We start from the raw sequence: 17,278 nt of genomic DNA, 5'->3' as shown, positions 1-17,278 counted from the left end.
AGGGCTTAGGTCCTTCAAAAACTAGTGGGAAGGAAGAAGGGCAAGATTTCCAACAGACTAATAATTACAGACCCCTGGGAATTACTTCCCTTTAGTCCTTTACTTTCAGGATTAATTAAAGGTATTCTTGCTGTAACGTTAACGTTTGCGACTCGCCATTATTTTTTAAAAATGAAAATAAACTTTGTTTACTTATTCTGCTTATGAAAAGAAGACACGCTCATTATTTTGCAAAACAGTCACCCTTAACTTCTAATCCTTAACTAATGACGGTATATTTTTGTTTTTTGTTTTTGGCTCGAAAAACAAAAGTTTTCTATGATATCTGCAATGAATGAGACATACCGTGATGTGGCTTGAAACTCCACAGATACGCGAAAGCACTTGTTGAAGTTTGATCAATGGTGACTCCATATGGCTAACTTGTTTCAAGGTGTTCACATTTTAGTTTATTATTTCTCATTTAAAATTATCAGAAAATATTAGGGATGAAGGTGAGATATTGTACATTTTGTTTTCTGGCCGTTTTAGGCTAATAGGATGACGTGCGAAAACAGAGGATATAATGAATACTTGAAGTATTCGTTTGCCTTTTTTGAACTTCAAGAAAGATGTGTGTGTGATATGTATGTGGACTTATGTGCTTTTGATAAACACAATTGGAAAAGCAGTGACTTATGATAGTAAATCCATCAATGAGAGTAAATTACATGTATTAGTGTAGTAGCAGGATGATAAATAGATGATAAAAAGAGCAACTCCTACTTACCAATAGGTGTAAGTCCGTGCTTTAGAGATTCTTGTAAATCCCCAGTATCCGAATTAGAAGACATTGTTAATGAAATTATAGGCAGTCCTCTGGCTTAAAGCAGAAATCATTGAGCATAAGAAAAAGTGCAGCTTGTCAAATCTTGTAGCCTTGGGGAGGACACATCAGACCACAGTAACCCTTAGTGAAAGTTAAGAAAAAGCAAAAAACAAAAAAAATCCAAGAATCCAGAAAGTTACAAGCAAGTATTTCCCTGGACTCTGTACTTTTTCCAGCATTAGTGACCTGCTGTAAACAATGTATCCAGTTTCATGATGGTTTCTAATCAGAGGAATGGAAACTTTCGATAGGCTTGGACTAATCACATGACTGTATGCAGGTTGATAAGAGGACCCTGTTATAAAGTGACAGCAAAAGAGATAAGAACTCTCGGCAGATAATGGCAAACAAATGATTAACTCAGACATGGAGAGGTGCAGTGCAACTCAGAGAGTGGAAAGTTGTAAAACTGAGGGGTCAGAAGATCATACTTAGTGGATGAAACTCCAAACCAGCTTAAATCCTCTAACTAAACTTAGGCTTGTGACATACCCCCTTGATGTCATCACCTCTTTGCATAGAGGAGGACAGACGTAGCTCTTCTGACCTCTGTAAATATATTTTAGATGATAACGTTGGCAGACATTCATTCTTTAAGTGATGACTAGGGATATGATTGACACTTTGAAGCACTACAGGTAGCATTACCGAGCTTGTGCTCATTTATTTATTCATGTTTTCTCAACCAGCTTTTTTATCATGCCTGTTCATTAGCTGAGGAGTTAACCTTAGCTTGTTTGTACACTGGTCAGGTGATTAAAAGGGCAGCCTATCTCTTTACCCCGATAAAGTAAAACTTATACTTTGAGGTTAATGCTGCCAAAATGATGAATGTGTAATACGTTTTCCATAATTTAAAAATTATCATTCTTTCCTTGAATCCATGGAAAAAATCTGGATTACTCCTGACCATGAAAGAACTATTACTCAAATGACCAAGGGTAGTTTTAGGCTCTTGTGAAATATCCCTGTTGTTCTTTAAAGTAATAAAGTCTGGGTTCTTAGAGCAATGTATGTCTTTTCCTATGTTGTGGAACAACAGTTAATTATTTTCTTGTATGTTTTGATTTTGCTAATGGAGCAAACTTTTTTTTTTAAATTTTTTAATTGGCCTGAGATCCTATTTGGAAAACCCAGAATGCTTATGTATAGCATTTTTTCCCATCAAAATTTTAGTTTTTTTGGATTAGGTTTGACTGTGTATAATAGAAAGAGCAGAATGCCAGTGGTTTAACTAAGGCATTTATTTATCTCTCGTAAAAGAAATTCAGAGGTAGTGATGGTACAGTGGCCCTACAAGGTTGCCCAGGACCTGGTTCTTTCCGTTTTACTCTCCTCTGTCTCTTGTCCTCGTGTTCCAAAATGACTGCTAGAGGTCAGCCATCACAACCAGGAAGCAGTACAGAGGAAGGGAGAAAACACATATTCCTTTTCCAGGACATTTCCTGAAAGTGCCATGTAAACACTTTGTTTACAGCTCACTAGGCAGAAATTTGACATATACCCACACTTAGCTGCAAGGGAGGCTGGGGAGTGAAGTATATAGCTGGGCAAGTAAATGTATATTTCAAACTAACAAGGATTGGGTAATTATAATCATCCATGTCAGTTCTTTGTTGTTAGTTCTTTAAACAGTCAAACAATAATGTGGCATAATACCAGAAATGTACATATGTAGATATTAGAGGACCTATGACCCTGAAAAGCAGCTATTCTCTTAAAAATTATAAGGCTCTAAAAGCTTTTTGCTTATGTGAATTATATCTATTAGTATTTATTTTATTCGACATTAAAATTGAGAAAGTAAAAAAATTATTATTTTTAAAATTTTTATTGGAGTATAGTTGATTTACAATGTTGTGTTAGTTTCAGGTGTACGGCAAAGTGAATCAGTTATATATATATATATCCATTCTAAAAAAGCATTATTTATAAATATATTAATTTGTAGTTATTAAAGTATATTACTATAAACAACACATTGAAAATAGCTGTTTTCCAAAACAAAATCATCCATAAAAAGTGACATTTTCAGAAGTCTTTTTAATGTCTAGCTTAATAGAAACCTGGATTCTCACATCTTCTTCTGCATTCAGTCTTTAGTGATATGTTGTTTTGGCTGAAGTATATAAAAAACATGGGGCTTCCCTGGTGGCACAGTGGTTAAGAATCCACCTGTCAATGCAGGGGACACGGGTTCGAGCCCTGGTCTGGGAGGATCCCACATGCCGCGGAGCAACTAGGCCCGTGAGCCACAACTGCTGAGCCTGCGCGTCTGGAGCCTGTGCTCTGCAATAAGAGAGGCCGCGATAGTGAGAGGCCTGCGCACTGCGATGAAGAGTGGCCCCCGCTTGCCACAACTAGAGAAAGCCCTCGCACAGAAACGAAGACCCAACACAGCCATAAATTAATTAATTAATTAATTAATAAACTCCTACCCCCAACATCTTGTTAAAAAAAAAAAAAAGATGTGGTACATATATACAATGAAATAGTCCTTCGCCATAAAAAAGAATGAAATAACGCCATTTGCAGCAACATGGATGGACCTAGAGATGATCATACTAAGTGAAGTAAGTCAGACAAAGACAAATACTATATGATATCATTTATATGTGGAATCTAAAACATGATGCAAACAAACTTATCTATGACAGAAACAGACTCACAGACATAGAGAACAGACTTGAACACATTATAACCTAATTAGATCAGTTGTTTAAATCAAAATGTTAATAAGGCTAAAGTCCAAGTTTTAAAGTTTTATAAATGGAAAATTATTTACAAGATCCGAGGGACACCTAGTATTGCTAGCTAACACTCACAGACTTGGGCCTTAGTTAGTGCAGTTGACAAAAACAAAGTGACCTTTTCTGAAAGTTTTGCTTGGATAGGGATACTGGGCAAGTTGGAATATAAATTTATGACACTAGCTAATTTTCATGTTAAAATTGAAATTTTATCTTATTCTTTTAGGTTTCTGGAAGAGAATCTTTCTCAATCAGTGACTAAAGCCCATGTATCAATATTTTCAAGTCTTTATGTGCTTTTAAACAATATTAACATTGATGCTTCTTTTTTTAACTTAATTTTTATTTTATATTATAGTCGATTTACAATGTTGTGTTAGTTTCAGGTGTACAGCAAAGTGATTCAGTTGTACATACACATACATCCATTCTTTTTCAGGTTCTTTCCCCATATAAGTTATTACAAGAATATTGAGTAGAGTTCCCTGTGCTCTACGGTAGGTTCTTGTTGATTATTTATTTTATATATAGTAGTGTGGATGCTTTTTTTAAACTAAGTAAATGGGGTGCGTATGTATGTGTACGGATCATTTATAACTGAATATATGGACGTTGGTTGTAACATAATTTCACACGTCGTATACTGTAATAGATTAAGCAGTCATTGTCTGAAGAGTCACGTTATAGAATTCATTATCCCCCTTTTTTTCTTTGTTGTTTACTCTGATTACTGTTATGTTTTCATTTCTCCTCTTGCTTCATGTTATTTTGGTTGAAATGGTGGAATACTGCATCGGAAAGATATGGTTGGAATACTGCATGGGAAAGATAAAAGTGCTATATGGGAAGACCAGTTAGAAGAGAAATGAGAATAAAGGAAGACCTCTCACGTCCTCCCTCTCTGCTGCGTTTTAGCTGTGTTGCTGGCTTCCCGCCCTGCTGGACGTATACTCTCCTCTGTGTCCGGTTTGGGTGGCGTGGGGCCTGGGTGACTCCTGGAAATCAGGGTGAGAATTGGCAGTGGCCATGACTGTGGTCCAGAGGTGGCATTTGATAAACACGCCGTTGTTTTCTCTGAGCTTTAAGCTCTTGTGTACACTCTACTTTGCATGAATACATTAGGTATTATTTACTTAGATTCCTTTTTTTTCTTTTAAATATATCATGGATTTCAAAATATGATTTTTATTGAAACCGATGATTTCTTCTCTAATTTTCAGATAGAAACCCAGAAGGAGCATATATTTTTGCAGGCATATTTTACACCTGTAACTGCTTTGGAAGATGTAGGTCTTCTTTCACACGTGCCTGAGTGTTGGACACACATTTGTTAAGGCTTTACGTATTATTCAACCCATCAAATGGCCTTGCCCATCAAATCCTCCCAACACGCTGGCTGTTCACCTAATTGTCTTTACCTGAAAAACCATGAAGTTGTGGTTGGTGAATGCAGTCTGTCTGAGCAGGAGAGCACATTATAAGATCATGGTCGCCATGAAGGTAGTAATTAAGCATCTGGGATTTGGGGTCAGAAAATTCACAATCGCCATACTCACTTTGTTCCCTACTCAGGGGCAAAGCAATGCTTGACCTCTTTGAGCATTAGAGTCTTCAAGTAAAAATGACAAAAATTATGGAATCCGATAGTGTTTGTTGTGAGAAGTAAATGAGATCATATATAGAAAGTGCCCAATACATATTTTGATGTCATTAAAAACCAGTATGGACCGTGTGACTTGGGTTCTTGGGTGAGAGACTCATCTTCCATAATGGAATTTTGGAAAACATATGCAAGTTTCTTCTTTTGTATTTTGTTTTTGACACCAGTTCTTAGTTTAGTCACATACTGCTTGACGCCCTATAGAAGACCTCCCATGATTTATAGTTTAATAGTATTATGTAGTGCTTTGCTTTCTCTTCCTTTTTTGTGTATGGCTAATGAAACATGGAACAATAAAAAAGATTGGATTTCATTCTTTGTTACATGCTTCTGATTAGACAGAATTATTTACAAAAAATGTTAAAGGATGATAGCATTACTGGGTTCGTAATAACTCCCACCAGAACCTTTAAAACATACTATTTGCTATTTGTCCCTCTTATTCACGTTCCTGTAGAACTTACTGGCATGTGGAGGAGACGTTGCATTAATGAGTTACTTTGGTCTTTTGAAGCTTATCTAGGAGGCTAATTGAATAGAAATAGATACTCAGTACTTTGTGAGAAATGAACATATTTTTGTGAAAGAAAGGCTGGAATAACATTCACATGTGATATGAATAACAGGTGCTCGGAACTCAGCCCCACAGATGGTTAATTAACAATTTAGGTTCCAACCGGGCTGGGGGAAAAGCACAAAAGAAATGGCAACCTCAATTTTTAGTAATTATTTTTCCCAATCAAGGCAGTCTAACCACTTCCTTTTGGTGAATGTGGGCATTTAGTCACCTTCATTATCCCACCGAACTCAGATACCACCACAGAGCACACGTACAGTGACTCAAATGTACAAGGATACATGTCTATAATGATGAAACATTATTTGCTAACTGATTTCAGAAAGGATTTGTAAATGATTGACAGATAACTAATGACTCCTAGGCATCTTTGCCAAAATCCAGAAAGCGTTCGGTAATGTCATCTGAGCCCGTACTGCATGAGGATGTTGAAGTTCAGTTAATGAATTACAGTCACTGTAAACTTCCTGAATACACTCTTCCAAGGCGTTATGACATATCTGTTAGGAATGGATATTCTTGTAAAGTCGGATTTCTGGTCAGCACCGTGCATAAGCGTTCACCAGAAAGACCCTGTGGGTATGTTTATACTTGGATTTATTAAGAACAAGTACCCGAAATGACTCATCATTCAAGTGGACTGATTGCAGCAGCTATTGGGGAGTTTACAGAGGACTTAGAAGAAGAACCAGTTAGTTTTTGCCAAACCATGGCTTACTGGGGCGTTTTTGCTGATACCCTTTACTAACAATGCCATTTGTCACTGATTTCATTGAAGACCTGGGCTAGCACTGGCACGGAATAACTAAATAACTAAATAAATAATCAGCTTCTTTAACAACCCCCAAGCCCCAAATTATATAAGATGATGGGGTGACAGATCTGGAAAAATAATGACTATGTAAAGATTTCTTTTCATTCTTTTTAATAACTGTGAGAAATGTGGCACCTGGCAGGAAAGATAAGTTACTTTTACACAGTACTATTATGGCCAGGTAAATATTACTCACTTTTTATAGCACTAATAATTAAACAGAGCCTTAGTCAATCTTTCAGCAATTGAAATATTTAAGACTTTATTCTTCTGTAGGCTTGTGTTGAGTTCCCCACGTTTATCACAATCTGTGATTTGACTTACGTTTCATATCTTTATTTAGAGTAAATGAAATAAACTCAGTGCCATTTTGCTTCCATTTAAGGCCTTTTAAAACATTTAGGCAAATAACTAAATTATCTAAACTGTTTTTAAAAAAGGGATCTATAGAGCATCCAAAGTGATTTCCCTAGGAGTTACATAGTAATTATTTTCTAAAAAATATGGAGCCACAAAATACATCTCAGACGTGCTTAATTTATGCAACTGAAGGTTATGTATTACCTGGCATTATCTCGTAGACCACATGAATAAAACACTTTTTCAAGTAATAAGTGTTCCTCTAGAATGGAATATTTTATATGGTTAAATCTTATATGGGGACATATAACTCAATCTTGATTGCGTTTCAGTTATTCTAATAGACATCGTTTTATTGTTTTTTTTGCCCTCTCAATCCTTTGTGAAAAAAAATGTTTAATCAAAAATGATAAAGTAGAATTTAAAAATATCTATTCCTTAAACAGTTTCTCAACACAGCAATCTGCGATTAGTCAAAACATCAATCATCAATCTACTGACTGTCATAAAATAATGGCATAAATGCACATTACATTTTGGGAAAGGAAAGATAAAACCAAAAAAGAAAGGACTAATTGAAAAAAAACTGAAGACACTTAGAAAGGTCATCTTATACTATATGAAACTGAGAAAAACAAAAATGAATTTCGAAGAGGTAGGCATACTTTCTACCTGTTATTTTTATTTCCATGAAAATAGCAAGTTATACCCTCAAGCGTAATTTATTTAGATACTAATGTATTTTAGATTTTTCAAATCTAAAGCCACAAACCATCCAATTTTTCTATTTTATGCTAATAATTAAGAGAAAAAAGAGTTGATATTACAGGTAAATAAAAAAATTGAAATTGTTGTGAGATTTCAATTATCTATTCTCTCTTTCATTAACTTCCATTACCACCCAAATTTAAATGTGCTGTTTTTAAATTTAGTGACATTTTTGACCTTTATTATGATCTTAAAGCTTTAGTCATATTAATTATATAATATTAGAATATATATGATATTTAGAACAGTTGTTACTAGATACGTGATTTTTGACTACTTTTTCGACCTCTCTTTACCTGTATAGCCTCATGTATCATTTCTCCATTTACTGAGCACATACTATATGCCAGGCACTCTGTGAAGTGCCTCACATATGCTCTATCATTTAATCCTAAGACTAATTATTATGAATGAAATGATATATATGCCTGGCACACAGTAGTTGTTCAATAAACATCAGCTGACAATATTAGTATTGACGGCTGGGAAGATTTACACTAGGGAAATGCAAAGACCTTTAAACATAGAATTGGTAATGCATGATGTCCTTAAATGATGTAAATATATATACATATGAACAAATCATAAGTGCAGATCCAATTCATCATGTCCCAAATGGAACTCATTATCTTTCATTTCAAATGCCATTTTTTTTTTTTTTTTTGGATGAATGATACCACCAAATTGCTAAATCGGAAATTTGGGTACCATTCTAAAAATCTCCCTCTGATTTACTTGCTGTGTCTATTCAGTTGCCCAGCTTAGTTCATTCTGTTTCAATAACATCCCTCAATGGCATCCCGTCCTCTGGTTCTGTCATTGCCTTGGCTTCTGACATCCACGCTGGACAACTCACGGGCTTTGAGGCAGAGGGACTTGAGGTCTGGTCTGGGCACATCTTTGATTAACGTGGTGACCCTGGTGAATTCTGTGTTCCCTTTAACTCTGTTTTCTCAGTGTGGGTGCAGCATGAACCACGACTCCTGAGATGGTGGGAAGGTTAGATGAGAACTCGCGGCGCAGGTGTAGCCTGATGACTGATACATACAGGCCCCTCATCATTTCTCCCTTTGATCCTTTCTGTCACCTCCAGAGGGTTCCTTGTCTTGCTTTGGCTTCTTCTAGGCTTTTCACACACTCCTGCTTAACGAATTTTAAAAAATCGAATAATGATTCTGCTGCTTAAAATTCTTCGGTGGTTTGCCATATTCTTTTTTTATATATATATAAATGTATTTATTTTTGGCTGTGTTGGGTCTTCGTTGCTGCGTGCGGGCTTTCTCTAGTTGCGGCCGGGGGCAGGGGGGCTACTCATCGTTGAGATGCGCCGGCTTTTCATTGCTGTGGCTTCTCTTGTTGCAGAGCACGGGCTCTAAGTGTGCGGGCTTCAGTAGTTGTGGCTCGCGAGCTTTAGAGCGCAGGCTCAATAGTTATGGCACAGGGGCTTAGTTGCTCCGCAGCATGTGGGATCTTCCCGGACCAGGGCTCGAACCCTTGTCCCCTGCACTGGCAGGCGGATTCTTAACCACTGCACCACCAAGGAAGCCCTGCCATACTCTTTAGGATAAAAAGTTCATAGTTTAAGTTTATTACACAAGACCCTTTAGGATCTGACCTTTTTTTTTAACTTCTCTGATCTATCTTCTCCCCCACTTTCTCATTAATTCTGTACTCTACCTATAAGAACTACTTGTCAAGTCTCAAAACATCACAGTGTTTCATGCCTCTCTCTGTTCACTCATCTCTTCGTTTGTTCATTTATCCATCCATCTGCTTCGTCAGCTAAAATGTACAAGAGGCTATAATGGTGCTGGGGATAAAGAGTCAACCTCACGAGGTTCGATTTGGTGGAAGAGAGAAAAGAGGAGAGTTAATTATCAGAGCTTAGGGTGCTGGGGGTACGCAGGTGTCCCTAATCCATCTTGGGAGAGATGAACAGCAAACATCCTGGAGGAAGTGGGGCTGGAGGATCCTTGAGGACAAAGCAGAGTGAGCCGAGTGACAAGGGGGCTCCTGAGAGGAAGCAGTTCACACCAGCCATGGAAGCGTGAGATGTGGAGTGCTCGGGGCCCTGACCCCGTTCCACAGGAGCAAAGCCTGGCCTGAGTTTAACATATGTCCTTGGAGCGTGGAAACATGCAAACGGAGAGAACGGCCAACAATTGGCGATGGCTGAATAAATGATACTATCTCCACTTCACTGGCTACAATGCAGCCATTGAAAAAAAAAAAGCTAAGCAGAGCCTTCACTGGATGGCTTGGAGGGATTCCTGTGAGGTATTTATGGCTGCACGTGCAAAGCAAGGTAATTGGATGTGTGGGAGAACCAAGCAAAAGAGAAGAAAAGATGATAGAGGCGTGTGATCACATTTATGCGTTTAGGTAAAAATCTGTGTACATGTAGATATGTATACAAATAAAATAAAGAGATTAAAGCAACTTAGAAAATGCAGTCAAGTATAAAGGGAAGATATACAAATCACCTGTAAGCCTGACATCCTGAGATCTTAAAGCTCTGAAATATTTTCTTCTAATCTTTTCCTATGTATTTAAGGATTTAAATACAGACAAATTTGGTATCATATTGTATATATTGTTTTATGTTCTGCCCTTTAAAAAAATTATTTATAACAACCCTTGCTTAATAGATATTACAACGTTTATTTCATTTTATTTATTTATTTTTTCCAGCATGTGGGATCTTAGTTCCCTAACCAGGGATCAAACACGTGCCCCCTGCATTGAGAGCATGGAGTTTTAACCACTGGACCACCAGGGAAGTCCCTATATTCTGCCCTTTTAAACATCTATGTTATATGATCAATATTCTTCCATCCCATTATATTTTTTCTAAATCATGATTTTTAATTTCTGGTTGCTGTTCCTTTAGATCGCTCTTTTGTAATTTATCGTTCTCTTGTTGTTCATTCATTAATTTTCCTGATTTAAATAACCTTGGTCTTGTCACTTATTAGCTGTGTGACCACGGACGGCTTACTTAATCTTTTTGTACCTCAGTAAAATGGAAATAGTAATAGTATAGGGTTGTTATAAAGAGCAAAATGGGGACTTCCCTGGTGGCGCAGTGGTTAAGACTCTGCGTTTCCAATGGAGGGGGCCTGGGTTCGATCCCTGGTCAGGGAACTAGATCCTGCATGCATGCTGCAACTAAGAGTCCTCATGCCACAACTAAGAGTCCACATGCCACAACTAAGGAGCCTGCCTGCCGCAACTGAGGAGCCTGGCACAACCAAATAAATATTAAAAAAAAAAAAGAGTAAAATGACTTAAAATGTATTTCCTTGTAAGTGAGGCTGGCACAAAGAAAGTACTCAATAAACACTTTTTGTTTTTTCATTTGTTTGTTTTTGTTTTCTTTTCTTTTTTCTTTTTTAAAAGCTCTCTCTTTGGAAGCTGTCGGAAGCAGCATATGAAAATTTCTTCTCTTCTAGGCAGAGGATGACAGTGCCTCCCTCAGACCACTGTGTGAATATTAAACAAAATGTTCCAAGTGGTTAATGTGATACCTGACACCCCACAGACCCTTAGTCCACTTTCCCTGGGTGTTTTCAAGTCTCCATAAAATGTTCTTCCTCTGTTCTCGGACGGTGCCCAGTGTATATTCTATTATATATTGTATGCTATGTTATTATCTATATTATATCTTATATACAGGACTTATGTCTCTGTACTGTGATGGCTTATTTTCTCTTTTGTTTGTGAAGAGGTGAGTCCTCTGTCCCCACCTCCCGACACAAAGATTATACGCTGTGGGCACTCAGTGAATGTCTGGGGAAGGAAGAGTATTTAGAAAGAAGATCTAAGATGAAGGTTATTTGAGAGAACAGGAAAGAAAAAGACAAAGAAAAATGATCATGGGGGACTTCCCTGGTGGCGCAGTGGTTAAGAATCTGCCTGCCAATGCAGGAGACATGGGTTCGAGGCCTGGTCCAGGAAGATCCCACATGCCGCGGAGCAACTAAGCCCATGCGCCACAGCTACTGAGCCTGCGCTCTAGAGCCCGTGAGCCACAACTACTGAGCCCGTGCACCTAGAGCCCATGCTCTGCAACAAGAGAAGCCATGCAGTGAGAAGCCCGCACACCTCAACGAAGAGTAGCCCCCGCTCGTCGCAACTAGAGAAAGCCCACGCGCAGCAACAAAGACCCAACGCAGCTCCCCCAAAATAATAAATAAATTAATTAATTTAAAAAAATGATCATGGGAAGTGGGATTAAATGTTAGGGAAATGGAGAAGGTGAGGGTCTTGGTAGCGTGAACTGGGGCTGATCACTTGGGGAAAGAATCAGAGTGAGGAAACTCTGGCTAGCAGGGTGCAGGGTTGGCTACAGTACACAATTAACTGCTAACTTTTGGGTCCCTGCTGTGTGGCAGGCAGGGGACTAAGTTCTAGTACAGGTTGTCTCACTGACTCATTTCAAGCACCCTGGGGACTTCCCTGGTGGTCCAGTGGGTAAGACTCTGCACTCCCAATGCAGGGGGCCCATGTTCGATCCCTGGTCAGGGAAGTAGATCCCGCCTGCACGCTGCACTAAGAAGTCCGCATGCCGCAACTAAAGATCTTGCGCGCCACAATTAAGACCTGGCACAGCCAAAGTAAATAAATAATTTTTTAAAAAGCACCCTGTATTAGGTAAATGATTTTAATTCCTCCATGAGGGAAATATCTCCCAGAACTATTTTCAGAATGAGGGAACTGGGAATTCCCTAGTGGTCCAGTGGTTAGGACTCTGTGCTTTCACTGCCGAGGGCCTGGGTTCAGTCCCTGGTCGGGGAGCTAAGATCCATAAGCTGCGTGGCACAGCAAAAAACAAAAATGAATGAGAAAACTGCCCAAATGTCCATCAGCAGATGAATGGATACAGCGAATGTGGTACATGTATACACTGGAATATTACTCAGCCATAACAAAGAATGAAATAATGCCATTTGCAGCAACACGGATGCAACTAGAGTCGTCATACTGAGTGAAGTGAGTCAGAAAGAGAAAGACGAATATCGTATGGTATCACTTAAATGTGGAACCTAAAAAAAAAGATACAAATGAACTTATTTACAAAACAGAAATAGACTCACAGACATAGAAAACAAACTTATGGTTACCAAAGGGGAAACGGGAGAGAGGGATAAATTAGGAGTTTGGGATTGCCATATACACACTACTATATATAAAATAGATAACCAACAAGGACCTACTGTACAGCACAGGGAACTATACTCAGTATCTTGTAATAACCTATGAGGAAAAAGAACATAAGAAAGAACATATATACATATATCTGAATCACTGTGCTGTACACTTGACGCTAACACACCACGTTGTAAATACTTCAGTGAAAGAAAAAAGAATGAGGAAACTGGGGATTTATGAAGCTAAATTATTTGCCCAGGGTCAACCAGCTAAGGAATGGAGGTGCGATTCGCAGGTCTGTCTGGTCCCAGAGCCTGGGCATTCATCGCTCTGCTTTCCCCAATCCTTTACGGAGCTCGGACCAGACCTGGCTTCAGTGCTTCTCCAGTAAGGTCAAGTGTGTCCCATCAGTCACCATGGTACATTACACAGCCAGCCTGGCTCTCAGTATTCTTTTCCGTTAAGAGTTTGGCATATGGTCGTTGACATTCTTATGGCGCTCCCCGGTGATCCGTGAAGAGACAGAGGCTTGTAGTAGGAAACCAAACGAAGGTCAGGATGTCCCCCGAGAGATGGCAGAAAGAGCCTGGTCTCAGAGGACCAAGTGGAAGGTACACTGTGGTCACGTCCCTCTGCATCCGTAGCCGTGCGGCTTGGCCTGCCTGGGTTATGAGTCATCAATGAAAAGACAAGAAAATTGAGTACGACGAGTAGACCCAGGTACAGGAGGCGGTATTTTTCTGTACTCAGTGGTGGAGGGGTAGCACAACGTTGGTTCAACAGACAGGGAGACATTAATAGCAAAACCAGAACCGATTTTAGTTTTAAACAGGGATATGAACCTGGAAACCTTCAACACTTGAGAAGCTAAAGGCTAAAACACTTGAGAATATATTTTTTAAAATCCCAAACATGTGAGCTTCAAGAAAGCCACAGCTAAGATGCCAGAAATGAAAAAATCGCTTAAAAAAAAAAAAAGACCAGAGCTTTTAGGCTGAGGGCACCAGGCTTTCTAGCTGCATTTCAGTCCATTTTGATAGGGTAATTGCAGCAGAACCAGAAATAACTACACATTCCTCTTGGCCCTGATTCTGCATCTCTTAGTTCTGAATTCTGAGTTGGACATACAATTTTTAGGGGCTTATCAGAGCTTGCAGTGCTCCCATTTCTGATATGATTGGAGTTTAGATTCTTGCAAAGAGGCTACCGAACTGGAGGAAAATTTGAGGAATGTTTTCCCCTTTATTTAGTTCATCAGAAATAAAGACACTTTTATATTCTCCCAAATTTAGTTTCGGGAACGGGTTACCATGGTTGGTTTGGGTTGTCTGACGTTAATCACTGAGATTTGGGGTGTCAATGAGAGCGAATGATTTGAACAATTAACGTTGATTTTCTTTTCATAATAATGACTAAGTTCCATATTTTGTAATGTGGGATGGATGCCAGGTTTTACTTCCAATTTGACTGTCTTATAAACTTGAGGCGTTTGACGAATATTTTAAAGTGATTTTGGCCTGCACCATGGATAAAGGCCACACTTCTGTAGTCTGTACGGCCCCAAGTATTTTTTAAAAATAATTTTTATTGGAGTATGGTTGGTTTACAATGTTGTGTTAGTTTCAGGTGTACAACAAAGTGAACCAGTTATACGTATACATATATCCACTCTTTTTTAGATTATTTTCCCATATAGGTCATTACAGAGTATTGATTAGAGTTCTCTGTACTATGCAGTAGGTCCTTGTTGGTTATCTGTTTCATTTATATATATATAGTAGTGTGTATATCTCAATCCCAATCTCCCAATTTATCCCTCCCCCACCAAATATTTTTCATACAAAGTTTATTGAAGGGATGTTAAAAATCATCTTTTATGTAAGTAAAAGGATAGGCCATTCTTACAATTAAAACAATAGATGAAAATATATCCTGGATCCATCATTAAGCAACTCATATCTCTCTCCCAATCCCTCTCCTTCTCACTCTCTTTCTCCAGGTCTATCTCTAGGTTATTTTATTTTATTTTTTTATTTTTAAAAAGTATTTTTCATTTACCTTTGCATTAGCACTTAAAATACACAGTTCTATTTCAAAATGCCATTTAAAAATTATTCTAATATAACAGCAGCAAACTATAATTCTGCAACTACAAAAGAGCTAAACGGGGATCTACAGTTAAGTTATTCTCCTGTTTACAGCTACGATTCTGAAACAGATACTACTTCAAAGCAGCTGTTACCAGCTCTTTAGGTTTGGTTTAAAAACACACATAGTTGCCGGGAGGTTTATAATGTATTCCGTGCACTGTTCTGAAAGCGTTCTTCAAGAGCCAGCCAGCCCTTAAAAACAGTACTCAGTCCACAAGGCAGTCAGAAAGAGTTAAATTAGGTGGGGTAGATAGGACTCCTCCATTACATCAAAAGCATATGACATTCAGCAGCAACTGGGAGCATGTTGTCCTCTTTACAACTAATTTTATCAGAAGAGTTTAAGAAGGCGGACATTGTACGACCATCAAGTGCATTTAAAAGTGACATGTTTTTGTGCTAATCTGACTCCCCTGAATGACCTAGCTAGTGAACGAGCCACCAGGCAAATCAAGCCTGCAAGAAAGGGAGCCAGTATTCAAATTACCATGTTATTGTCCGACCCACAGAATTTATTTTCAACATAAACATATAACCTCAATATGAGATGTCTAACTAAAGCAAGCACCACCAAGACCAAGACAGCATCTCCTCTTCTAAGGTTTAGGTTCTGCCCCGAATTCTTGATACATGGAATAGCCCATACCAAGAGCCGTCGCTCCCACAACAAAGCCTTGGGCTGCCACGCGCACGTGGATCAGGTGAACAGACATTTAGTATTGCCCCTGCTCTTCAATCTATATATATAATCCATATGCAGCGATTGCTGCAAAACCTGCCATTGCAATGGGGACAACTGGTGCCTCTCTAGCTTTTCGGATAAGTTTAGATCCCTGATCTTCATCATATGAAGAAAGAGGAACATCTGTGTCACCTGACATAGTGATTGAAGCATCTTCAGACAATGGCAAGATGTCGCAGGCTCCAATCGGCTTCTCTCTAGATTATTTTAAAAAGGCATTGCTTTCCCCTTGGTTTAGTGAAGCTGCAAGTAATAGAAAGCCCAGCCTGAACTGCTTCAAGAATAAGGAAAATATCGTCTCTCTCCTATCATAAGAGAGTCAGCGATGGGGCCACTCCAGGGCTGGGTCACTCATGGCTCGGTGATGTCACCAGGGCCCCGGTTCTCTCTGTCTCCGCCGTTGCCAACATGATGCCCTGTCCTCTGGTAGCTTTATTGTTGCCGGGGGGGGGACGCAGCCATCCCAGGAATCACACTGGACAAAAAAAACAAGGTCCAGTGCATGAGATGAGGGTGTCCTGCTTTCTAGCTTTCCATCAGGAAAGAAATCCTCCCAGTAACATGCCAGCAGATTCCCCTCCACGTCGTGGGTGAGATCCTGGTCACGAGCCCATCCCTAAACCCACCACCCCTGGTGACGTGGCCATGAGAATATTCAGGACTTAGCCTTGAGCTGAGCTCACAATGGGGTCACTTTTCCAGTGGGGAGAAATGAGGGTTCTGTTGACAAGGAAGCAGGAGAGAATGGACAGGGTAATCAACGCCTACTGTCAGCCCTGTCCCTGAAGTTGTGTTCTCTTCCTACCTTCTTGAGCACCTGTGCCACACTAAACACCATTAATTTCACATATATAGGCAAGACACAGTTTGCAAAGGGAGAATGGAACAGTCTGTGGGGTGGGGGGGTGGGATTTAACACTGTGACTCAGAAAGGAGGTGGGAGACGTGCTTATGGATCAGAGACGCGGGTTACTGAGTAGGTCACACTAACTGACACACCACCATTTCCTACCCAACTGAATTAAGATCAGATGTCCAAGAGGTACGAGCCTCGAGAACCAAAGATGAGCTTCAGGCCATACAGAAGCTTGGACATTTCCTGTTTCCCCTGGGATTTTTATGTTGGTGATACAGAGCTGTAGAATTTGCCATCAATTCACTGACTTGGGCGGTCATTATCAGGATGTACGGCTGCTGTGTAGAACAAAAATAAAATTGGGCTCATTGAAACATCCCCCGGGAGGCTAGCAGAGTAGACCAAAATGTACGTGGTGCTTTTATAGAAATGATCTCACTTGAGTATTCCTGTCCTATCTTCTATCTCACTAATTATAGCAAACATTCGAGTACTAATTACGATGTCCAGACACTGGTACATACACTTTATATCAGTTATTTGTTCAACAGCCCTGCGAGGTAAGAGCCACAATCGTTCCCA

General features: G+C 39.2%; 1 protein-coding gene and 1 pseudogene across 1 annotated transcript in view; both read right to left on the bottom strand.

Annotated features, from left to right (window-relative positions):
• Nucleotides 1-833, bottom strand: part of NR5A2 (nuclear receptor subfamily 5 group A member 2) — a 125,314-nt gene extending 124,481 nt beyond the window's left edge. The window contains 1 exon segment of the mRNA XM_065872773.1: nucleotides 770-833. Coding sequence (XP_065728845.1) covers nucleotides 770-833 — 64 coding nt within the window.
• Nucleotides 834-15,694: 14,861 nt separating this feature from the next.
• Nucleotides 15,695-15,979, bottom strand: LOC136136722 (HIG1 domain family member 1A, mitochondrial pseudogene; annotated as a pseudogene).
• Nucleotides 15,980-17,278: the final 1,299 nt, after the last annotated feature.

The sequence above is a fragment of the Phocoena phocoena genome, chromosome 1 (assembly GCF_963924675.1).
Source record: "Phocoena phocoena chromosome 1, mPhoPho1.1, whole genome shotgun sequence".
Classification (NCBI taxonomy): domain Eukaryota; kingdom Metazoa; phylum Chordata; class Mammalia; order Artiodactyla; family Phocoenidae; genus Phocoena; species Phocoena phocoena.
Note: the sequence above shows the minus strand (reverse complement) of the source record. Positions and strands in the feature narration are given on the sequence as shown.